Source organism: Bactrocera tryoni, chromosome 4, assembly GCF_016617805.1.
Source record: "Bactrocera tryoni isolate S06 chromosome 4, CSIRO_BtryS06_freeze2, whole genome shotgun sequence".
NCBI lineage: Eukaryota > Metazoa > Arthropoda > Insecta > Diptera > Tephritidae > Bactrocera > Bactrocera tryoni.
Window position 1 is genome coordinate 11,981,813 of NC_052502.1, and position 26,341 is coordinate 12,008,153.

The following is a 26,341-nucleotide window of genomic DNA, read 5'->3' on the forward strand; positions in this document are numbered from 1 at the left end:
GTGGTGTAGATATGTATTTGTCAACCTGCATCTGTTTGTAATGGGCAATAATTTGAAAATTTAATAATTTGGATGTTTAAAGATTTTAATTTTTAAGTTAGAGTTGTATTTAAATTGTTTAAAGAACTAATACCAGAAAAATTTCAAAACTCAAAGTTGGTGAATGTGTTGAAAAAGGCACCTTAATAAATAAATTTCATGAAATCTATGCCGCTATGTCTGAATTTGGTATCTCTGCAAAGCTAATATGGCTGTGTAAGCTGACGTTGAGCAACACCAAAAGCTCCGTCAGGATCGGGAAGGACCTTTCCGAGCCATTTGATACCAAACGAGGTTTCAGACAAGGCGACTCCCTATCGTGCGACTTCTTCAATCACTTGCTGGAGAAAATAATTCAAGCTGCAGAGCTAAATAGAGAGGGTACGATCTTCCATAAGATCATATCATCTTGGAACCAGCCCTAACACCAATTACAATATCAGCCTTGAAATACAAGGCAGAATCACACTTCCCAACAGTACTACATTGGACTGAGTACGTAATTGAGAAGTAAAGTCCCCTCCTGACAAACACAGACTAAACTCGATAAGTCACTCATCATTTCCGCCCTGCCATATGTTGCAGAGGAATGGACAATGACATCAACTCATGAGTCGGCCTTAGCAGTGTTCGAGAGAAAAGTTTTGTGAAAGATTTATGGTCTTTTGCGTATTGGCAACGAGTACCGCAGTCGATGGAACGATGAGCTGTAAATGGACATAGTTCAACGAATCAAAAGACAGCGGATGCGCTGGCTAGGTCATGTCGTCCGAATGGATGAAAACACTCCAGCTTTGAGAGTATTCAACGCAGTACCCGCCGGTAGGAGCAGAGGAAGAGGAGGACTTCCACACCGTTGGAGAGATCAGGTGGAGAAGGAGCTGGCTACACTTGGTGAAGAAGAAGTGAAATCTTTTTGAATAGGATAACTCCCAACATTTATTTGTTAGGAAAACTTTAAAAGACCTGTTATAATAAATGGATATATAAGCTTTGGTTATTTGGAAGAACCATTAGTTCGAGTTCAGGAAGATCTGTGAGAAATATGTGTCTGTAAATGCGATACTGTGGTATGAGAAACCAAAACCCTAGGGAATATCTTTATAAGTTCAAACCTCTCAAAACACAATTGAGTCAACTGAGATATTACAAGTTTTTTAGACACTTTCAGGAAGAATTGATTCGAGTTGAGTGTTCTTTTGACACTCGCTTACAAATTTAAGAGGCAATGTAAAAATGGGATATAAGATTCGTTAGAGAATAAATACATTTGGACCCATACTGATACACCTAACCGAAACAGTTCCAGAAGATGTAATGCTGAAGAACACTTTTTTAGAAAAATATAAAAAATATCTACTTAGTAATATAGTACATTCTCTTACTTGATAATCTATATATCTTACTCGAAATTTGAAACAGTTATCGGATCGGAAACCTTATAGTAACCATTAACCAATATTTGGGTAGAACTATATCAGTTTGGACCTAAGAGTGAGTATATTATTTAGCTAGTCACACTAACAATCTAGGCTCATATTTTTTGAAAATACCAATGTTACAGAAATGTTTGGCAAATCTGCTTTATCACGAACAGAAGTATTTGAGTGGAACAAAGCAGTCAGTGATAACATCGACAAAGTTCAAAATACAGGACTTGAAAATCGTCATGTGGGCATCAAAAAGATAGCAGAAGATCTCAAAATTTCTTATGAATCGAGTCAATACATTTTGGTTAATATTTTGGATATGAAGCGTGTCATTGCTACACTCGTATTAAAAGAACTGAATCTTTTGCAAAAATGATGTCGAGTAGAGGTTGCAAAACAGCCGTAACACCGTAGCTAAGAACCCTAAATTCTTCAAACGAATCATTACTGGTAACGGAACATGGGCTTATGAATATGAGGTCGAAATTGCTCAACAATATAGCGAATGGTGAAGTAGCAAAAACCAAACATTCGATGTAAGCACTGAAGGTTATCTCAGCCGAGGCTTATAACAAGTGTATGGAAAATTGGATTTGGCGTTGGCTTAGGAGCTTATTATGAGGTCGATCAATTTTTTTTTATTATTATAAAATACGTGAAAATATACTTTTTTGTCAATCCGGGATAAATTTTGATCACACGGAATTAGTGAAAGTTTACTTACTCCAGAAACTATACGTAACAATCAATAAAATTCTCCAAGCATGTTCTTGGAAATGTGGCGTTAGATTAGGTATATGGAAAGTACAAGTTCGAATAGTGGTGTGTACTATATACTACATTAGCAAATCCAATATTTGTTTCGAAATAGAGATGCCAAAAATTATTAACAACGCAATTTATTAGAAACCGCACAAAATGACACAATTAATTGAAAATTTATTGGGCGAAAATTAAAAATTTTCAAATACAAAATCGTGTTTAATTTATGTAAATAATTTGTAAAACTTGTGCACCGAAATGGAAAACTAATGTAACAGTTTACAAAAATAAACACATAAATTTGTAGAAATAACAAATAAATTAAAATGTATGGCACTATACGGGTCGTGACGAGCGCCGAGTACACAAATGACAGTCAAATGAGTGGAACGCGTCATTGCTGGCGGAGAAAATGTGCCGTCAGAGTTGTGTACAGTGGCTTTTAGGGAGGTCCTTAAATATACATGTATGAAAGTAGTTTTTAAAGTAAATTTTCTAAACGCAAAACTGATACAGTCGGAGATATCAAATATAAAATTTGCTCCCAATTGAGTTAGTTAAATTCTACCGAAATGCGACAGTCTAAAACGGCGAAAAACAAAAGAAAATGTATAAAGAATAGTTGGTAGGTAGTTAGGTAAGAGCGCAGCCCCTTCCGGCTCAATTAGCGCTGGTTGTGGCATTTTAAAACACTATCGTAGAACCTTGTAGCTTGATACCACGTTTCATTGTTCTGTTCAAATCATTTGGAGCTCCCAATTTTGCTATCTGTCGTTTGGTTATTCCCAACTGTTGTGATGTATTTGTTCAAATTGCGATTTTGGCTCTTCTTCTTGAACGTTCCTCACAGGCTCGGCATTGCTTCTGCCTCAGATTCGTCCAGAGATCCTTTCTCGCGGCATTGTCTCTGCCTCAGATTCGTTTAGACAGACTCCTGACTTGGCAAATTCGTCTACTTTTTCGTTGCTGAAAATATTCATAAATTCGGGAACCAAAAATTTGACCTGCCAGTGAGCTGAAAGCGTTTCTAAATTCGCTGGTCACACTGAAATTTATCTTCGACGACGACAACCGCCTAGCAATGCCGCCTATCTGTGTATATGGCAGCTTTTTGTATTCTCCATTATTTAGTAGAACTAACTGAGTTTGCTAGACGAATTGAGAGAGGGGGATATCAACATCGTAGGAGTATAGTATACCCACATTCCTACTCTGTCGTCCTTTTTTGAATCTGTCGGTATAGATTGAGCTAGTATTTTCTTCCTCTACTAAAACTCTTCACCATTTAAGTCCAAAGGGTATTTTCCCTTGGAAGTCACTATTGAAATCCAACCTTGGAAGGGTATAGTCTGATTTGTTAAGATTAGTTTCGAGCTGGTGCAAAATTTCGTTATGTCCACAACTTTTTCTACTAATCTACTTAATTCTTATAGCAGAAAGTGTTGCCATTTTCCATATGAAAATATTTATAGACAGTTGGTAGCGAAGTATTTTTGCCCAGAATTTCGATCGTTTTCGGCCTGGCAAAATTTGATTTTTGATCAGATCAAAACACTGGCAGGTGATTTAATGGAGAACTGTATAAAGAACTTGCAGAATATTTGATAGTGATCGGATCTTTTGCTACACGTAATCCTTGCAGCAAATTTGAAAAATACATTTTTGACAAAATGATTTTTGAAGGTATAGATCTATCGATATACCGATATATACTACTGTGCCGAAAAAATAAGGTGACATTGTATTTATTTTGAAAATTCTTTATTTATTCTTCCAAATCAATTTCATCCCCTTCAAAGTAATCCCCTCCCGATGCAATGCACTTATGCCAACGGATTTTTCAATCTTCGAAACTTTGTTGTAGTCTCTTTCCGGGATGGCCTTCAGTTCCGTCTTCGCTGCGGCTTGAATCTCCTCTATCGTATAAAAACGGTGTCCCCGGAGCGGTCTTTTGAGCTTGGTGAACAGCCAGAAGTCGTACGGCGCCAGATCAGGTGAATACGGTGGTTGCGGAACCATATGGGTTGAGTTTTTGGTGAAATTATCTGATGGTGCATTATCGTGGTGTAAAAACCAAGAGATGTCTTTCCACAATTCCGGCCTTTTTAGGCGGATAGCGTTACGCAAACGACGCATAACGTTCAAATAATATTCCTTGTTGACTGTTTCACCGGTTGGAAGGAATTCATAATGCACAACACCTCGATAATCGAAGAAAACAGTCAACATGACCTTGATTTTTGAGCGACTTTGGCGCGATTTTTTTGGTCTCGGCTCTCTTTTGGCACGACATTCGCTCGATTGATCGGTTGTTTCGGGGTCGTAAGCATAGATCCGAGTCTCATCGCCAGTTATAATGCGTTTCATGACACCCTGGTGGTCAGAAAGCATCGTTTCACACACTTCAACGCGACGCCTTTTTCCAAAAAATTCAATGTTTTCGGTACCAGTCGAGATTTGACGCGCTTGAGGCCCAAAACATCCTTCAAAATGGTATTGGCTGAGTCTTTCGATATGCCAACTTCATCAGCAAGGTTTCTAATTGTTAATCGACGGGTTTTCAACACCAAATCTTTGATTTGTTGAACGTGAGCTTCGTCGGTTGAGGTTGATGGTCGCCCTGGACGCTCTTCGTCTTCGACACGTACTTGTAAACATTTTTTTAGACATAGCCTCATCACCAAAGGCTCTCTGCACCATCCTCAACGTATCCGCAGCAGAAAATTGATTCCGTAAATAAAATTTAATGCAAATTCGTTGCTCAACAAACACTAATGAATATTTTGACATGAAATTTGACATATGTAAATGTGACTGACAGTACTACCAACCTAAAAAAAAAATAATTCTCCAAATCCTTCGATGCGCGCAGTTTAAATTCAAATGTCACCTTATTTTTTGGGCACAGTAGTATATAGAATAAAAATTTATTAGAATTTTTCAAAATTTCACATTAGGAATGATCCCTGAAAAAACTTTTCCATGGGCTTTCGACAATTATTTGAGAAGAAAATCTGCTGTTTGGAAATAAATTTTAATTTAGTTCAGTGACCAAAAAAGTGTAATAATAATAATTAAAATTTGTTAGTTGCTCTATAGAAAAACTTGAACTCTGAACCAGTGTGACAAGGATAAATCGTAATGAATTCAGAACAATATTCATAATTAATATTGTTATTCCTAGTTTTACCCATTAAAGAGTATCTGAAAAAATTTATTCGGTTTCTAAGTACCAACCTAGTTTTTTTGAACAGCTATATGCATATTATATGTATTTTTAGTTAATTATACATACATATATACATAAACAGCACATCTGTGAGTACTATAATTTGCCTCACCGCAAAATTGAAAAACATTTCGTGAACACACGAAAATAATCGCAATAAAAACTATAAATATCCACACTAAAAACACGTCAATGATATTTCAGACCAATGGCAGCCCAAAGGCTTGAAAAGAACAACAAAAAACACGGCATGTTGTAATAATTTTTCAATTAAGGGCGGTTGGCAAGCTTTTCGTGCAGCCAAAAACGCGTGTCTGAAAACACAATTATTCAATTGGCAAATGCGGATGGCATTTTGTGAATTTTAAAAGCCAAAAGAAAAACGGAAAAGGGAAATTTTCTAAATTGTTAAGCTGGCAATAAAATAAACGACAATCCACTCTTGTCAGCAGCAACAATTGTCGGCAATTCAGCCGTGCGCCGCGCTAATCGCCGCCAACAGCTGCAGTTGCCAAACTTTTTTAGCGCTGCTGGCGATGTGAAGCTGCTTAAAATTAAACAAAAAAGCAAAAAAATGAAAATTTTAATTTATAATATTCTTTTTGCTGTGTGAACTTCACAGACATAAAATAAAAACGTTTTCAAATCACTTAGCAGCACGAACGCCACGCGTTCCCCCAAATGCCGCTCACCTGCATTATTTATGTGGAAAATAGATTTTAATTTATTCAAATTTATTTCATTTTTTTTTCGTAAAGTCAAATGAATAAATGTAGCATAGTCGGCGCTTGTTAAAAATACTTTGAATTTTATGTGCTCACATTTGGGCATTTAATGGTTTCTACGCTATTGCCTCGGCGATGTTCGGTGCTGGTGGATATACATATAGTAGTATTCTAATAACGGGTGATCCAAAGAAAGGTACTTTTTTCAATAACCTTTTTTTGACAAATCACTCGTGAGTCGTTGCAGCCTTAGCTGAAAGAGTACACGAAGACCGTGGAGAGTCGATTCGGCGCCATTCGCACCAACTCGGCATGACGTATGGAACGACTTGGCGCATTTTACGTCGAAATCTTAAATGGAAAGCGTGCCAAATACAGCTTGTGCAAGAACTGCAGTCGCTCTACCTTCCCAAGCGTCATCACTCCGCGCTATGAGCACTTGAAAAGTTCCAAGAAGATTCGACGTTCTGGAGCCAAATTTGTTCAGCGAAGAGGCCCAATTCTGGCTTAATGGGTATGTAAGGAAGCGAAATTGCCACATTTGAGACAAAGAGCAACCTGAAAAGATTCAAGAGCTACCATTTCATTCAGAAAAAAACAACGGTTTGGTGTGGTTTGTGGGCCGATGAGTTCATTGGTCCATATTTTTTCAAAAATTATGTCGTTGAGAGTGCAACCGTCAATGGTGACCATTATCGCGTCATGTTAACCGACTATTTGATGCCTGAAATTGAAGCTCGGGAACTCGGCGACCTTTGGCTTCAACAAGTCGGTACCACCTCCCACACATCGCATCAAACAATGGATTTATTGAGAGAATACTCCCGTGAGCAGATAATTTCACGTTTTGGGCCAGTCGATTGGCCACCAAGATCGTGTGATATCACACTGTACTCCTGTGAGAATATGTAAAGTCTAAAGTGCGGACGATCTCGTTTCGATTCAAGCCTTGGAGCAAAACTTCACGCGTGTCATTCGCCATTACCAGTCGAAATGCCCGAACGAGTCATCGAAAATAGGACTCAACGGAAGGACCATCTGAGATGTAGCCGCGGCCAACATTTGAAAGAGATAATCTTCAAAAAATAAATGCCAAAGAATGTTCTTTCAAATGATAATAAACATTCCTTATTAAATTTGAAGTTTCAGTGTTTTTTCTTTAAAAAAGTAAGGAACCTCAAAATGTATCACCCTTTGATAGCATTCTAATATTAATAGATATAAATATGTCAATATGTATATCCATTAAAATTCGCTTATAATTGCAACGAGTTAATTTAATAATTTCACATTTAGTTTGTAGGGTAATTTCGAATATTTCGTTGGCAATTCATGATCAAGGTGAGTCAGTTGTTTTTGGCCTTAGTCCAAGGCTGAATGAAATTTGCAACGTTTTCACAAAAATTTTACAGCCAATTATTGCAATTTTGTTTATTTAAAAATACACTTTTAATTGCATTCAACAAACATATTTTTGTGTAATGAATGCTTTAAGTCACGCCAAATGTGTTCGAAAATATTTTGAATTCAAAAATACTCAAGTCAAATGCATCTACATAAATTTAAGGAATATTATGCATTTTTGACAGTTAATTACAGTTATGTGCTTGTACTGTGACAGTTTCATATTCAGAATTTATTTGGCTAAAAATAATGACAGTTTATTATTGGTTTTAGACGCGCAAAAAACGGAGAAAGTGGCGAAACGAACATGCAACTGGCATATGACACATAAAATGGCATAAATTTAATAAAGATGTTATGAATAGAAATTATAGCACTACAATTAGATAAAATTTAGTAGTCAAACCAACTGGATAACTGTAAGATGTAGTTTTTGTGAGAAGAGAGCAGATAAGGAGTATATTGAAGCAAGCAATGGCGAATCGAACACGACTATTGTTTGTTTTATGAGCATTATGAGGTTTGAAAATTACCGTACAAGATAGAAATTCATAAATTTTGATATCGTAAACAAAAGAAGTAATGAGACGCAATTATTAAGAGGATACTTTTAATGATTGCAAAAATGCTAGATATGAGTGATGTTTAAAGATGGCAAGACGGAGATTTTTCAGAGTAGGTTTCAGAATAGGTCGGTAGATAATATCAGTAACTCACAAGACGATGTTGTTTGGAAAGAAACGGATTTAGAAAAAGCGAAAGTTCGAGTTGAAAAGGAAGTCCTTGTTAAAACTTTTGGAAAATACTGATTCACAAGCAAACCCGCAAGTTTATCAGTAAGATTGGAAGAGCTCCGTCAAATTCTGAGTCTAAGTTGGCGCTGGAAAAGTGTTTAGAAAGTAGTGATATGAATACAACTAACTTTTCTAGTTTCTTAGCCAGTTATAAAAGCAACAGAAATTATGTATGTTTAATTTAAGCCAAGTTAGGTTTCGCCATACATATACTTATATGATCTGAAGTGTTCGTCATTCAGTACCACAACGTTTTTTGTGAAGTTTAAGGGAGACTTGATATCTAATTCTGATACTTCATTTAGGCTCTTGAACTGCGAAGCTCCGCGATATCTACGGCGAGTTCTAGATAATGCTGGACGGAAGCATAGGAGGTATTTCAGCGTCTCTGTCATGTTTATTTTCCCGAACTTTCTGTAGGATTAGGTTAGGTTAGATGGCTGATAAAAAATCGCGCAATCCTTTGTGAAGCCATAGAAAAGTAGAACTCCTCTGTTCGAACTTATAAATTCGCTAAAGCTTAGTAGCCAATACAAATTTGCACAGGCGTTTAATTTCCACTCCCGAAAGGTCGTTGGGATGTTTGAAAGTATGCGCTCCCAAATGTCTAAGTATTGACGTCCCAAACGTAGGACAGTCAAGAAGGAAATGTTGAGTTGTTTCCACCGAACTCTATACAACTTCCGAGATGGCGTCTGGTAAGATTGCCGACCATACAGCATGGATGACAAGAGGTCCTACCACACAACTAGGAGAGGGATCACTAGAACTCTTGCAATCGATCTTGGGTCAAAAGAATTTTGCGGCAGCGCATGTACCGATGGTGGCACAGCGCTGGCCAAGTTTCCCTGAAGCAAAGCTATCTAGTAGTAGAACACAAGAGGATACGGGAGCACCGACCCGCTCCCATTCCATTGATAGCGGTTCTGAAGCTGGAGTTGATAGAGAGCTGCTGACAGTAAACTCCTCCACCAACTTTGCCCACAAGCTTTGACCCATCCGTAAAGAAGTTCACTACTCTTCTGCTCCAACGGCTTCTTCCCACCCACGACTCCCTCGCCGGTATATGGGCAGAGTAGTAGCCGCCAGAGTTCGGTTTGGCGCCTCCATGATTCAAGTGATCCTGTACGAAGTCAAAGTGTGTGAGGCTTTCCGAGTGTTCAGTTACATGTTCTTTTGGGAACCCAGATTATCTGAGTCTGATAGCAACTTTCGCAGCCATACAACTTCCGACTATGTCTACGGGCAATATGTGCAGGATAGCGTTAAGTGCCATGGCTGGAGCGGACTTTAGTGCACCGCCGCCTATGTAACGCTTTCGGGTTGCTTTGCAAATGTGGTCTTTTCTAAAGCCCTTCATCAATCCAAAGAATACAATGGGCTTGACTATGGTGTCGTAGAACCAGTGGACTACTTTCGGTGTGAGACTCCATCTTTTATCAATGGCTCTTCTATAGTAGTTCAAGACTCTCTCTTCGATATACGGCTTTCGTGAAAGCTTCCTATACAGGATGAGACCTAGATATTTCCCTATATCGGACGGTTGTAGATGGATTTAATAAAATAAAACCATACACCCCTTGACTACAAGACAAAAAATTCTTCCTATTTTTTAGAAATTTTTACTATCATTGTCATATGAATAAGCATACAAAGCACTTCCGGCATCAATAATGGAAAATCCTTGCTAGATAATATATTCCAATTTTGGTTATCAAAATTCATCGAAACAAAACTCGCTTGAAATAATCAGCAATGTGGTTCTAACACCTGCAACGGCACACGGCTGCATCATGGCTTGTTATTTAAACCTTCAATCGAACTCAATCGGCGGCGACCTTGCGCGTATCCTTGTAGCAGACACGGGTGAATGGCAAAACACCTGCATTGAGAAACACAACAACACAGCCACAGCAGCCGCATTAATCAGAACAAAACAAAATAATTAAAAGTTATTCAAACGAGCTGCGAGCTCCGAGCGGCGATGTTGTAGGTCAGACACCGCAAACAATAATAGACTTTATTGGCCAGACATTGTTTACAACGAACGCCAGCTGAAACACACACATTCACATACAAACACACCAGCGGGTAATACAACACCATTTTGGCGGCGGACAAATGTATGACTTTCAATACCGAAGGCACTCAACAGCCACGACATGTGAGTTTAGACATTCGAGTGTGTCATTCATTTTCAGGCATTGTCTCTGCCACGCACCCACACACCCACACACACACACGCACGAGTACCTGCAACCCTATGTACACCCCCAACTTCCACACAGATCAATTGAACTTACTCATTCTGCGCTGCCGGTGGCGTCCGCAGCAAAAAGCAGTCATCATCGAAACTCGAAACCTGCGTGACGTCGTCTAACGGCGTGGATGTGTCAATGTCTGCGCTGGCAGTTGGTTGCTGCGGCTCAGCGGTCAATGCTGTTAGCAGGCGGCTGTCATTGGCCCTGGCAACAGCCTGCAGACCGATGTCGGCTTCATCACTGTCTGATGCTGAGCTGTGGCAACTGTGGCTGCTGCGGTAGCTGCTGTGGTCCATATTATGTTTTTGTTGTTGCTGTTGTGGATGGCAGCCGTGCTGCTGGAGGCTGCAGTGCCCTTCATCATCATCATTCATCTCATCATCACTCGCATCCTCTTCCTCATCGCTCAAATGCAGCGGTGGCGCAAGTGGCAGCTGCAACTGCAACGCTGGTCTCATATTAAGGCTGCAGGCGAGTGGTGTGTGTATGTGTGTTGTTGCAGTGGCTGGTGCGCTCTTATGACTTGGGCTGCTTGCCTGTAGCCTCGTTGTCAATTCGACATTCTGCCCGTCATTGCATGTCGCGCTGCTTGCTGCTGTTGTTACTGCAGCTGTTGTTGTTGCTTTTGCAGCTGTTGTTGTTGCTTTTGCTGCTGTTGTTGGTGCTTTTGCTGCTGCAGTGTCTATCCGTGCATTTGCGGCACAATCAAGGCTTTGTCTTCGCCCATAACAAGGACATTGTGCGTCAATCTCCGCCGGCATTGGGCAAATATTGGCGGTTGGCGCATCTTTGTATGCGGCGTACGCCGTGACGTATGAGCAACGTCGCGCCTCATTTCGCACATTCATTTTGTGTCAAGCGGCGGTTCACACACTTGTTCTGGCGCTGGCGGGTGGCGCGTTAATTGCTCTTTCAATTGACGTTTATTAGGGCACTTTTGATTTCGTGTTTGTTTTTGTTTTATTTATTTCACCTTTTTTTCAGTCACAATTTCATTAATCAGCGCGCGCGCCTATTTGTTGCATTAATTATGACTTTAATTGTTTGCGGCGATTTAATTGCTTTAATGTGCTTTTTTGTTGTTATTGTACATACGTACTTATGTGAGTGTATGTGTACGTTGGTTAAAGGCGATTATTTTGGCATATTTGTTTTGATTTCTATTGGAGATAAATATTTCTAAACGATAGCGTTGAGTATTCTAGGAATTTATCACCGTTGAAAGCAAATGTGCGGCTAATCAACCGAAATTAATTTTAAATTGAACAAAGAATTTCTCTCAAATTTGTTTTTCTAACAAAATTTCGTGTGCGGAATCACTGCGAACGTTGAAGAAGACTTACAGTGACTCAGTTTTATCAAAAACGCAAGCCAAAGAGTGGTACAAAGCCTTCAAAGACTGTCGAGGGATTGTTGAAGACATGCCTCGTTCAGGGCGACCTTCGACCTCTTCATCCAATGAAAATAATAAAAAAGTGAAAGATATCGTGCTTGAAAACTGTCAATCGAGAAACGATAAGAGAGCTCGACACCACTCGCTTGTCCGTTCGAATGATATTTGTGGATATTTTGGGTATGAAACGCGTTCTTGCTCGACTAGAAATTATTTTCAAAAAGTGTACCATAAACAGATCTCTTTGGACATGCTTGATCGTATGAATTCCGATCCCACATTAAGGGAGAGGAAGAAAGTGCCAATGAGACACGTGTTTATGAGTTTGACAGGCAAACAAGTCAACAGTCACCGGAATGGATGGAAAAAAGAGCAAAACCAAAAAAAAACACTCCAAAGTCGCTCAAAAGTCATGCTGAGGCTGATTGTTTTTTTCGATATTTATGGTTTGGTGTATCATGAATATGTCCCGGATGGACAGATGGTTAGTAAGAAGTTCTATTTGGCCGTATTGCGGCGTTTACGTGAGAACATCCGTCGAAAACGGCGGAAATTGTGGCAGAACTATTCATGGATATACGATGATAATGCATCATCGCATGGTGCCGCGATTGTGATCGAATTTAAAGACAAAAACGCAATGAATACGATCGACTAACTACCGTATTTACCAAATTTTGCTTGTTCCACAAACTGAAATTGCCGTGGTACACGTTTTCAGTCGAGTGAAGAGATAAAACAAAATTCGCTGAAGGAGCTGAAGGTCATACGAAAAAGTGTTTCGAGGACTGGAAAAATCGCTGGCATAAGAGTATAACATCTACTTTGAAGACGGCAAAATAAATATTGTTACTTTCAAAATATATACATATATACATATATATACAAGCACTAAACTAATAGAAACAAGAAAAAACGGCTGCACCGAAGCTAATATACCCTTCACAGGTGCATTTCTTTTAGTAACTATGTGTTCAGTTTGTATGGAAGCTATATGCTATAGTTAACCGATCTGAACAATTTCTTCGGAGATTACATTGTTGCCTTAGAAAATAATGTATATCAAATTTCGTGAATATATCTTGTCAAATGTGAAAGTTTTCCATACATGCATTTGATTCCGATCGTTCAGTTTATATGGCAGCCATATGTTATAGTGATCCGATATCGGCCGTTCCGACAAATGAGCAGCTTCTTGAACAGAAAATTACGTTTGCAAAATTTCAAAAGGATATCTTAAAAACTGAGGGACTAGTTCGTATATATACAGACGGACGGACGGACGGACGGACGGACAGACGGACATGGTTACATCGACTCAGCTCAACATATTGATCATTTATATATATACTCTATAGAGTCTCCGACGCTTCTTTCTGGGTGTTACAAACATCGTGACAAACTTAATATACCCTGTTCAGGGTATAGAAATAGTAATCTAAACTAAAAAGCTTAAATGCATACAAACATTTTTGAATAAAAATGTATGCAATCACTCACATAAATATATAAACCCATTCACTGCATATGTACATAAAAAATGTATATGTATGTACATACATATATACAATGCAGTTATATGTGTGTGTGCACACAAAAAAATTTTAAAGCTTTCATTTATTGCAGATTTGGTCGCTTACTTAACTGTGACATAGTAAAATGCTGCACAATTTGTATGCTCTCACACACACATCCCTGCATGTTTGTTTGTCTGTATTTGTGCGTATTTATGCGCACTTGGAATCGATATTCTCGATTGCCAAACAAACTGTCATTTCGCTGTCACATTGTGTTGCTGTTGCCGATGCTTGGTGCCGATAGCTGCTGCTCAAACATTCTGCCATAAAACGCAATTGTTGCGACAAGCATCAACACTAACACGAACAACAACAACGCTAGTTGTGATAACAACAAAAAACGTGTACTAAGTGATTTTGTTTGCCTTTATGCGTTCGCCGCGCCGTTTCTTTGTGAGCTTATTCGTCTTTTTCCACAGCTTTCGCCAATTTCTGGTGAGCTTCTGAGCTGCCATTTCTGCGAAATCTGACTCAATTCGATTTGCTTATCGGCCGATACCAATTTTTATGACTTCTCTCACTCGCCTTTGTCGCAGTCAGTTTTGCTTTATCAAATTGATTTTAAAAGCGCATAGCTTTGACTTTAATGCCTGCAAATGCTCCTTATTCCACTGCTGAAAAGCTATTCGTTTTTCATTGTGTATTATTGTATGGATGTACAAGGCACTTTCTAAAGTAAACAGGATTTATTGAATCTAGCGCAACCTGGTGGCGCCATCTATATGTCCACTGGTTCGTTAGAGTTTGCTACTTTATCGATTGTCCAGTGAGAATTTCAAGACATTTCATGGATTGGAAGTGAAGTTATTTGTTTTAAGTGTCAGTATGTTTGTGTTATCGGTGCGAAAATGAGCTTCGAACAATAAGCCAACATGAAATTTTGTTTTAAAATTGGTAACACTTTTACCGAAACGTTTCAATTGATGAAACAAGTTTATGGCGATGATTGCCTATCCCGTAGCAGAGTGCACGAGTAGTTTCAACGTTTTCAAAGTGATCGTGAGCACACAAATGACGATCTACATGTGGACCAATAAAAATCCATGATCACCGGAAATTCCAGCGAAACTGTGCATGAATTGAACAAAAATTAGACGAAATCTTCATTGAAATTCATGGAAATGGAATTGAACATCTCCAAAACATCGATTTATCGCATTTTGACCGAACAATTGGGCTTACGAAAGGTGTGTGTAGGGTTTGTTCCGCACAAATTGACTGACGACCAAAAATTGCTTGGAATCCAAAATTCGAAAGACCAAATATTTGACCAAAAATCACATTTTAACCATCAACCACTCCCCGTATTCACCTGATATGGCCAACGAGCTAAAACACTCGTTCGACATGCTTTTGGACCGTGCAAAAAGCTGTATTGAAGCAGACGGAGACTATTTGGAATAAAATAAATTAATTTTGCCGAAAAAACCATTTGTTCTGTTTTTTTTTTTATAAGTCCTGTTTACTTTGGAATACACCTTGTGTGTACTATATCTATTGTGCGAGCTTAAATTAAATGGAGTCCAATGAAATGTACTTAGTTTAAGAATGGAAAATATAAGGTAGAAACACACGTCTGTAGTTGGATAGCATATACAGGACGATTTTGGAAATTAAAACAAAGCTAATATATAATTTTTTTTGTAATTAAGAGGGTATATTTATACAGAAAAAAATGTAATATTTCCTGAGTTACATGAGATCTGCGACGACGCTAAAAAATAGTGTTATTTGTTATAGTAGTAATCGTTACAAAAGAAAATCCTTCGTTAAAGATCCTTTAAATTATATTTCAAAGATCTGTGTAAAATTTCATTAAGATCGGTTGAGTAGTTAGCGAGAAATCTTGACAACCGACTTTGAAAAGATGGTTTCTAGAAACACGCTTCTAAAGTTTTGAATGGCTATACTATAGCTGACCTCAAGCACGAAACTTTTCAATGCTGTATCTCAAAAACTATTCACAGATCACCTTGAGCATTTAGAACAATATTCTAGAGATGTTAAAGAATTAAAATAGCCAATATCATTTCTTTAAGCCATGAAGCCCATGTAACCCATTAAGGGGGGAGCCTGCTTTAGAGGCTAAAAAAATTGAATTTTTTTCAGGAGTTTTTTGGGAAGGAAAGAAATAATTGATTAAAGCGAAATTTCTAGGCTTTATATTTATATGTTTAAACATCATTCATAAATTTTTTTGATACGAAATCTTTGATATTCTGCCTTTGGGAAGCAATTGCCCGAAGCAACTCGCATGTGCATTTGTCGGACGGCGGGCAGGATGCAGGTCGCAATTTCTGTCGGAAACAAAAAATGCAAAGAGATTCATATTTTTTAATAATTTATGTTTTAGTTAAAATAAAAAAAATTCCAAAAAAATTGTACAATTTTAAAATTTTTTTCTAAATTGAAAAAAAGTGGTTTTTGACCAAAAAAATTTGACTTTATGTTGTTTAAAAATATGTTCAAACTTGACTTTTCTTTTAGTTTAAATAGAAGATAATTTAATGCCAAAGATAATAGTTTTTGCTCCAATTCCATGCGACGTTTAGTTTTTTTTCTATTCTGCCCACCAATTAAGAAACATCGTAAAAATTAAAACCCGAGATATCGGGCGTCAAAGTTTTCGCTTCCTGCCCAATCGCTCATATACATATGTATGTATCTGCTAGACGCTCGGTCACTATTTATCTTCTAACTTCGAAAATATTTCGAATTTCCATCTATAACTTTGGGGCCATATTCTTAGCTTATTTCTAAAGAGATTTAAGCAAAAAAAGAAATTCTATTTAATATATTGAATTTAAATTTTTTTTGCAGAAAGTGAATTTTTTCAAGAAATGCTGAGTTACAAAACAAACAATTTTCAGAATGTAATTTTGGTATTAAAAAGAATAAGTTCTTGCTATATTTGTTGTTTTTGTTACCAATATTTTTACTAATATTTGTAATATAAAATATTTAAATTTATATTTAAATTCTAAAATATTTAAAATTCTTCTTCAAAAAGTTTCAAAACAACGTGTTTTGAAAATAAGAAGAAAATATCGATTTTTCCCAGCTCCCACAAGCACACAAAGGCGAACACCCATAAATGTTAACTTTATCGAAACACAAACAGGTAATTAAGCAAGTGACGTGGTTACATAATGAATGTACTGTCGAGTGTGGAAATGCTTTTCAAAACAGAAACGTAGTAAATTTAAAATAAATAAGCAAATTCGCAACATTTTGTAGCAAAGCCATAAAATTACGTTTTATTTGTGTAAATAAATAAATATGCGCACTTGACACACACACACACATACATATAAGTTCATGTAAATATGTCAACGGAAATTTATTTAACTGACAGCTATGACAGACCATGTGCGCCATATAATACCCGACAGCCAAAAGCTAAAAAGCTCACACAGACACAAACAAACATAAAATTATTGACATTTGAGCGCTTGCCGGACCCCGCGCGGCGATGTCATTGCACGTTCATATACAAGTAAGTATGCCATGTTAAGCTATGCTATGTACATAAGTGATGTGTGTGTTACATACATATTTACAAGTAACATAAACAAATTAGTTGTGGTGTGTCGAATGTGTGGCTCTAAAATGGAATTTGCATTTGACTTCATTAGCTTCGGACCTCATATTGAGCTCCCTCCACCCCGTTCAAACAGCAAGTGTCAACTGGCAACTGGCACTCGCTGCGCGTTGCTAGCAACAACAAAGTGTGTTATCTAAATTGCAGTGATATACTCTACAAACATAAATATTAAAGTTAGTCCGCAAACGCCCAACACTCTGACCTCCCACGCATACATAAACACACACACCCACACATCCCACCCAGTTGGCAGCGATGAACTCGCAGAAGTACGTAGTAAGTCAGCAAGTTGGCAAAATAATGTTTGGCCTCAAATGCAACCATGCCAACGGTAATAAAAGTAACGGTTTTGTTTTTTTCACCTATGTGTGGACATACATACATATTTATGTTACAGGAAAACAAAAGCAAAGTGCGATTCAAAAGAATTTACAATGGATGGTGAGGCATTTCGCGGTTCCCTACTTTTTTAAAGCAAAACCACAGAAACTTCAAATTTACTTGGGAATGTTTCTTAACATCTGAAGCTTATCTTTCTTAAATGTTGGCCGCAGCTACGTCTCAGATGGTCAATTCGTTAAATCCAATTTTCCATCACTCCACTACATCAGCATTTCGATTGGAAACTGGCGTATGACACGCGTGATTTTTTGCTCCAAGGCCTGAACCGAAGCGGAATTGTCCGCATAGACTTTAGACTTTATAATGGGTTGTCAAAAAAGTCTTGCGGTATTTTTATTGATTTTTTTTTTTATTGAAATTGAAATGAATTTTTGATGACTCATGCCCAGCTCTTGACCGATGCTACGGCTGCTACTATGCCGGTCTCTTTCGATCAATTCAGCGATTTTATCGCAATTTTCGACGACAGGCCTTCCGGAGCGTGGGGCATCTTCGACCACCTCTACACCAGAACGAAAACTTTGAAACCATCGTTGTGCGGTGGAAATGGAAACTGTATCGGATCAATAAACTGCACAAATTTTATTGGCGGCTTGAGATGCATTTTTGCCTTTATCGTAGTAGTACTGTAAAATATGCCGTATTTTCTCTTTATTTTGCTCCATGTTTGCGACGCTATAACTCACGAACGATTTAAAAGAAACGACAATCAATCAAACACGTGTTAGTGCGTGAAATGAGCTTTCCAAAAAGGTATAGCATGACCCGATGCGACGAATAAAACTTTCAGCGCCAACTAACGAAAATACCGCAAAACTTTTTTGACAACCTATTACATGTATACCCACCCAAGGAAAAAGTCTAACGATTTGATATCACACGATCTTGATGACCAATCGTGAAATTATTTACTCACTGAAGTGTTCTTTAAACCATTGATTTATGCGATGTGTGGTAAGTGGCGCCGTGTTGTTGAAACCAAATGTCGCCGAGATCACGAGCTTCAATTTCAGTGATCAAATAGTCGGTTATCATGGCGCGACAACGGTCGTCACTGACGTTTAAGACCTCACCGGCATTATTTTTGAAGAAATATGGACCGACGACTTCACCGGCCCACAAACCACACCAAACCGTTTTTTTCTAGTTGAAATCGCAGCTTTTGAATCTCTTCGGGTTTTTCTTCGGCAAATGCGGCAATTTTGCTTTTTGACATACTCATTGAGCCAGAACGGGCTTCATGGCTAAACAAAATTTGGCTCGAAAATGTCGGATCTTCTTGGAACTTTTCAAGAGCACATAGAGCAAAGCGATGTCGCTTGAGGAGGTCGAGCGGCTTCAATTCTAACACAAGCTGTATTTTGTACGCCTTTACGCTTTCCATTTAAGATAATGACGTAAAATACGCCAAGTCGTTCCATATGTCAGTCCGATCTGCAGCGAACGGCGCCGAATGATCACTACCTACTTGGATCACCCGCATATATATATATTATAATTATATTGAACTAAAAAAAAAATTATTTTTTCAAAAAAGGTCGCTTTCATGCAAAAAGCCTGCGTATTAACTAACCACCTTGGTAAGTAAAACATCAAGAGTGTCGGGCTCAGCTCGTAATAAAATTATCATTATAATGTAATGACAATAAAATCAAACCATTCAAGCTTAATGCCAATTATCGATTTTATTGGACTATATATTAAACAAATAGGCTCTGTCACACTTATACATATATGTATGTTCATACATACATATACTCGTCCGTGTGTCTAAGCATGAATGGCTGCCACTCAAGCATTTTGTTAGCATGAAGTAGATTTCTGCCAGAGCTTTAATTTTTTTCACTGCCGCTACTCGCTGGAGATTAACACTATCAGATGCCGCTGGCAGTTACTGCCATAAAAATTAAGACACACAACATAGTAGGTTCATACATACATACTTATATACATACATACTTATATACTACTTTATTCTATCTTTCTTGGATTTGACTGAGCTGGCTTGTCGCTGCCGGCGAATGCAAACGGCAAATTGACAAGCAAACAACTTTTTTGTTGTTATTGTTGCTTTAGCTGCTGCTGTCATTCCTAGAACGGGTGTTGTAACTGTAATTGTCATCACTTGCGGCTGTATTCGGAATGAACTAATGAATGTCAAGGTTCTACTTTTTCGCCAGCGCTACTACTGCCCTCACCGGGCTACTCACGCATTTGTATGGCTGAAGCAAACGCGGCGAGATAGCGATAAAGAGCATAAAAAACAGTAACAAAATTTTTTTGAATAAGGGCTAAGTTAACTTCAACGCCATTGTTAGTGGGCCAAGTTTGCGCGTGATTGCCACCAAAGGGGCGTGTTAATGCAAATGTGTTTCAGTTGCAGAAAAGACTGTCTTCGCAGTGGCGACTGGCTGTTGTTGCCACAAAAAGTGTACAATTGCACTTGACTGGCGTTAAAAGCGAGAGAAATGAAAACGCATTATTTTTTTCTTCCGATTATGGCCAAACAGGCTATTGTTTATCATTTTGTATAACCTCATTATGGTCGCTGGACTTATTATCGAGTGCACAGCTGGTTGCAAGGACAATGTTGTGGCTAAGTTTTGTAGTCGACGTAAAATATAAATATTGCTTTCTGTTTTTTGTTTACAAAATGGAGTTAAGGTGCCACCTGCTTGCGACAAGCTTATGATAATGACAAATAAAACAATGGCTGCAAGTAACAAAGCCTTCAACGTGCTGATTGTGGTCGAAAACAGATGAATTTCCGTTATTTTTGTCTCAAAAATAGTATGCACAAAAAATTGAAGTTTTAAATGAAGTTTCATTGTTAAATAGACTGTAAAGATGTATATTGACTGTCAATGCTTGCCACAGTCTAGGCTATAAAAAGAGATTTCCTTAAACAAAATCATTTATCTTTGTTTTAAATCTTTGAAAAGATATTTTTTACACTTTTTAATCATTAATTTTTTTATAGTTTTTTAAATCTTTGAAAATAATATTTTTTTATAATTTTTTTTTTTTAAATCTTTGAAATTAATTTTTTTTTGATTTTTTATAAATCTTTGAAAATGTTTTTGTTTAAAAAGAGTTGAGTGACAAAATTTCTGATTGTTCGGTTCGTTAACAGTTTTGAGTAAAAAAATTTTAAGACAAAAATCGCTATGTCTATTAGAGTGAAGATGTTTAAAAAATTTGTAGGTGAAAAATTTTTTTTAGATTAGAGTTGCCATATGATTTAAAATTTTAGTTTAATAGAATTGAAAATCAAGTAATGTTTGTAATATAAACATCAATATAATAAGTGTTGAGAAATTTTTGATGGCAAAACTTTTTTGTTGAGGGTTGCCACCTATTATGAAATTTTAATCAATTAAATTGAAAAGCAACAATGATCAACAGTCTGATGAGTTTTTAGAATTGTTGGAGCTTTTAATATTTTTGATTAGGGTTGCCACCTTTTAAGAAATTTTAATAAATTAAATTGAAAATCAACAAATTTTCGAAATATGATCAACAGTCTATTGAGTTTTTTGAATTTTTGGTTTTTTTAATATTTTTGATTAGAGTTGCCAATTAAAAAAAAAATATTAAATGAACGTACAAACATCAATCTAATGAATTGCAAGAAATTTTTGATAGCAAAATTATTTTTTTGAAGGTTGCCGCTTATTAAGAAATTTTTTTAATTTGCTATTTTTGATAGGGTTGCCAACTGGTTAAAGAATTTCAGTTAATAAAATTAAAAATCAGCGAATTTTCGTAATATGAACACAAAACTAAAGAGTTCTTAGAAATTTTGGAGCATATAATATTTTCGACTAGGGTTGCCAATTTTATTAAAATAAAATAAAATGGTTTGATAAATTGGATTGATTTTTTTACTATGGATATAAAACAGATGATATTTAGGAGGTTCGATTAAGTTTACGCTTGTAAATATTCTTTTCGAGGGTTGCCACCTGAAATTTGTATTTTAATAAAACTGAAAGTGAATAAAATTTTACAATATGTAAATTTACACTTGAAACCAATGGTTAAGAGTTGCCACCTGTCATTTTAATTTGAATAAAATTTAAAACCAATAAATTTTTAATGTGTAAATTTACACTTGAAAATATTTTTTAAAGGTTGCCACCTGAAATTTTTATTTCAATAAAATTGAATATCAATAAATTTCCACAATGTTTAAATCCACCTAAGGAGGCTTCAGACATTTTTTTCAAAGGTTACCACCTGCTTGAAAATGTTATTCCAAAAAAATTAACAATCAGGAGGTTTCAAAAAGTTTGAATATTATAAAATTATTTGAAAATATTTTTCGCAGTGTTTCTACCGTTTTAAAAAGCGATTTCCATTAAAATCTAAAATAAATAAAATGTGGCAATGCGAATACATTTAGTGAATTTATCAATTATGTGAAAAAGCCACCATTTGAAACTAGAAAATACGCTGCCAATTCGCTGCAATTTAAATTTATTTGAGGAATTAATTTTTGAATTCTCAAGTGTTTTCGGAATTTTTACTTCCACATTTTTAAACTTTTCTCGAATTGTTATTATTATTTTTAGGAAAAATTATATATTTTCAAATTCAAATAAATTCATCATTTTATATACATACATATCTATTATTTAATTCATATTTATTAATTTATCATTTGATAGCCTGCGATTTTCCTTAAACAGCTCTTTCCATCTTAACCTGCCTGCAGTTTTCGAACCCCTGGAGTTTGAATAAACAAACTATTAGTCAAACATAACTGTAAGACTCTAAGATAAACACGATTTAACATGATTTATGAAGTCAACAGTTACAGTGCTTACATATGCTGCTTCTTTCCACTGCAAGTCACTGTATCTAGTAAAAGTTGCTCATACGCCAAGTATAACCACAACGCAAGACAAATGAACTGAGCGAAGATTTTTCATTCATGATTTTTTGTACACAGCAGCTATATTATATACAAGAAACATTTAAGATGTATAACAAAATGAATTTAAATTTCAAAAATTCAATGCGAAAGCAAGCGCAAATTGCAAAAATTGCTGCAGGTCAAGTAGTAAGCAAGGCACCTGAGATTACGAGCACAACTATTGATATGTAAGAAGGCAAGTTGAAAGTGTTTGTTGTAATAGAGTATGCTTAGCAAATATTTTTTGTAACAATATTGACTTATTACGCCTGCGTGTGAAGCTACATACATAAATACATATATATACACACAAACATATTGAAAGGTAGATATTTTTATTCTTTGAAGATAAATATACGTTAGAACAACTAAGTATTTGTGTGTCTGTGCATACTTTATGAGAAAATTTGCTAACTCACTTTTATTTGCTTCGAGTTATATGCAATTTAAAGTAAATTTACTTATAGATTAAGTGCTTCGGTATTGATTTTAGTAATATGGAAAGTGTGTATAGCAGCTGTTTATACGCAAATATGCAAAAAAGACTAGGGACATACAAAAAAATGCACAAAAACAATATTGAAAATAAATTAAAAAAATGTTCGATATATGATTTTTATCATCAGAGGTGTATTAAAACCCTTTAGAAACTGCCATAGAAATCATTCCAACAATAACCACCACATAATACTGAAAGGACCTTGACGCAAAATTTCTGCTTTGATGACTGACGATAAATCGTTGAAAGGAAATCAATAAACGTGGAAAATTCAAAGCAAAATTGTTTGCTACAAACGAAGAAAGCACCGAGCACACATACACATAAAAAATAGTTGTGGAAAGGTTATGTAATTAAATTCAGCAACACAAAATATATTAAGAGAAATATTTAAATTTTTTTTGTAATTCTTGCAAGGACCAAACACTACACTGCACTACGCTGTCAAAACATTTTCGATTGGAAATTTTGAATTACATTTTTTTTTTTAAATACATTTTTTTACATTTTTTTGTCTTAAATTGTTTATATTTTTTTTTTAATTTTTTAATAATATTTCTTCACTTTCAAAACATTTTCAATTACAATTTTTTATTTACATATATATTTTTTAAATATTAATTTTTTAGTATTTTTTTCATAAATTTTTTTCAATGTTTTTATAATATTTTTTTGCTGTCAAAATTTTTATTTAAATTTTTTTTTTTAATAATTTTTTAATTATTTTTTTTATGATTTTCTAACCATATTTTAACACTCTGAAACTTTCACTTCACACTACTCACACACAAATCTCACTTATCGCTCCGTTATCGTTTAAGTGCGTCTGTTTGTCACTTCGTCTCGAGACAGACTAACACGCCCGTTTGCTGTGTTGAGGCGCTAATCTTCAATAAAATTTGTTCTAAGCCATTCATTTGAGAATTTTCGAATAATTTGCATTGACTGCCGCTGGTGTGAGCGCCGCTTTAATTCACTTAAATTGCCACCGTTGTTGTGCCGCAAATAAAGTGATTTTATTAATTTACAAACATTATAAACGGAAAACTAAGGCACTCGAAGGATACGTTGCGGAAATATCATCTCTTGTACTAATTATCGATTTTACGGTGTGTTTAAAAAATTAACATAACCTCAAAGAAGATATGTGTGGACTAAAATGATAAAACACTTAGAAATAGATGGTGTATTGGGTTTTTAAGTAAAAATGAAAAGAAAAGGTTTTATCTTGTAAAAATAAAAAAAAAATTTCATATAAGTACTTCTAAGGGATAGCTGAATTTGTATGGCAGCTATGTATGTATGTATATGTTATAGTGATCCGATCTGCACAATTTGTTCGCATATTGTAGCGCCATCTCTGATAACACTTCATGCCAAATTTAGTGAAGATATCTCGTCAAATAAAAAGTTTTCCATACAAGGACTTCATTTTGGTCGGTTAGTTTGTATGGTAGCTATATGCTATAGTTGTCCGATCTGAACAATTTCTTCGGAGATTATTCCGTTGCTTTGTAGAATAACCCGTGTAAAATTTCCTGAAGATATCTCGTCAAATAAAAAAGTTTTCCATACAAGGACTTTATTTGGGTCCTTCAGTTTGTATGGCAGCTATATGATATAGTGATCCGATCTGAACAATTCGTTGGGAGATTGTAGCGTTACTTTAGTCGATAATCCATGCTAAATTTTGTGAAGATATTTCGTCAAATTAAAAAGTTTCCATATAAGTACTTCATTTGGCTCGTTGGGTTTGTATGGCATCTATATGCTATAGTGGTTCGATCTGAACAATTTTTACAAAGCTTGTAGCGCTGCCTTGGATAATAAACCATTTAAATTTTCGTGAAGATATATCGTCAAATAAAAAAGTTTTCCAAACAAGAACTTGATTTTGATAGGTCAGTTTGTATGACAGCTATACGATATAGTGGTCTGATAACGTCAATTCCTACAAATGAGCAGATGCTTGATGAGGAAAGGACGTGTACAAAATTTTAGATCGATATGTCAAAAACTGAGCTTACCTAGCTACTTTAGCTAAAGTCGACTTATGCTTTTTTTTAACACATTTTCATCTAAGACAACCTCAAAACTGCTTTACGGGCAAGAAAGTTGATCGAAATTGAAAATCGCACGCAAAGCAAAGAAATAATCAATTTATGCCTTTTCAGCGATATTTTTCTGCGAATTATGTCTCGTAATTTAAATTACAACAAAAACCAACATAGTTGAAAAGTTGTTTCTTGACGTGTAGGCTTCGAACAAAAAATTGTTGTTGTAATTGCAAGGCGCTTGGCTGTAGGACTCAAGTGATTTGTGCTGTGAAAGCATGCGAAATGAAAACAAGTCTACTTACATACATACATCGATATGTGCGTACTTATAAATATGTATGTTGCTGTAGCATGTCTGTCACTTTAATAAATGTCTAATTATCAGTAAATGTGGGCAGTATGAAGTGCGTTTTCATATACTTGTAATGCTATATTTTCATGCTTTAGCAATTTAGCGAAAATACAGTGAAGCCTGGATATGTGAACTTTTCGAATTTTTTTAATTTTTGGCTTGTTATATAAAAAATACTTTTTTTATGATAATATAAAAGTACATTTTAGCAATCTAGAAAGATACAGTGAAGCATGGATATATAAATTTTTAGAATTTTTTTTTCACTTACTGCTTGAAATATTAAAAAATATTTTTTGTTAGCTCAACAAATCCGCATATGATAAGCTAAAACTACATTTTAGCAATTTTTCCAAAACACAGTGAAGCCTGAATATATAAATTTTTAGAAAATTTATTTTTTTTAATATTTTCTGCTTGAAATAATAAAAAAATATTTTTTTTTTATGATAATATAAGACTATATTTTAGGAATCTGGAAAAATACAGTGAAACCTGGATATACTGATTTTAAAAAAATATTATTTTTTCACTTACTGCTTGAACTATTAAAAAATATTTTTTAGCTCAAAAAAGCCGCATATGATAAGCTAAAACTATATTTTAGCAATTTTTCCAAAATACAGTGAAGCCTGGATATATACATTTTTAGAAAACTTTTTTTTTTTTAATTTTCGGTTTGAAATATAAATTTTATTTTTCTGTCCAACAAAGCCGCATGTGATAAGCTAAGACAGCGCAACTAGGCCGCAAAGCGACGGGAGGTGACTTAAAAAGCGCTTATTAAATGTTGTATATATTTAAGTTACTTGCTCCAGATTAATACCAAAAATTAGAACAATGACTCTAAAGTGAGCAAAAAATGAAATTCATTATCTCACAATCATAATTTAAA

General features: G+C 35.8%; 1 protein-coding gene across 6 annotated transcripts in view; it reads right to left on the reverse strand.

The window, feature by feature from the left end:
- Positions 1-26,341, reverse strand: part of LOC120773792 (cytosolic purine 5'-nucleotidase) — a 99,177-nt gene that overhangs the window by 18,907 nt on the left and 53,929 nt on the right. The window contains exon 1 of one of the 6 annotated variants that reach the window (XM_040102887.1): positions 10,687-11,818. The exons of the other annotated variants lie outside the window; for them this stretch is intronic. Within the exon in view, the coding sequence (XP_039958821.1) occupies positions 10,687-11,492 (806 nt within the window). The 5' untranslated portion in view covers positions 11,493-11,818. Of the gene's footprint in view, positions 1-10,686; positions 11,819-26,341 lie in introns of those variants that run through there. 6 annotated transcript variants of the gene reach the window in all.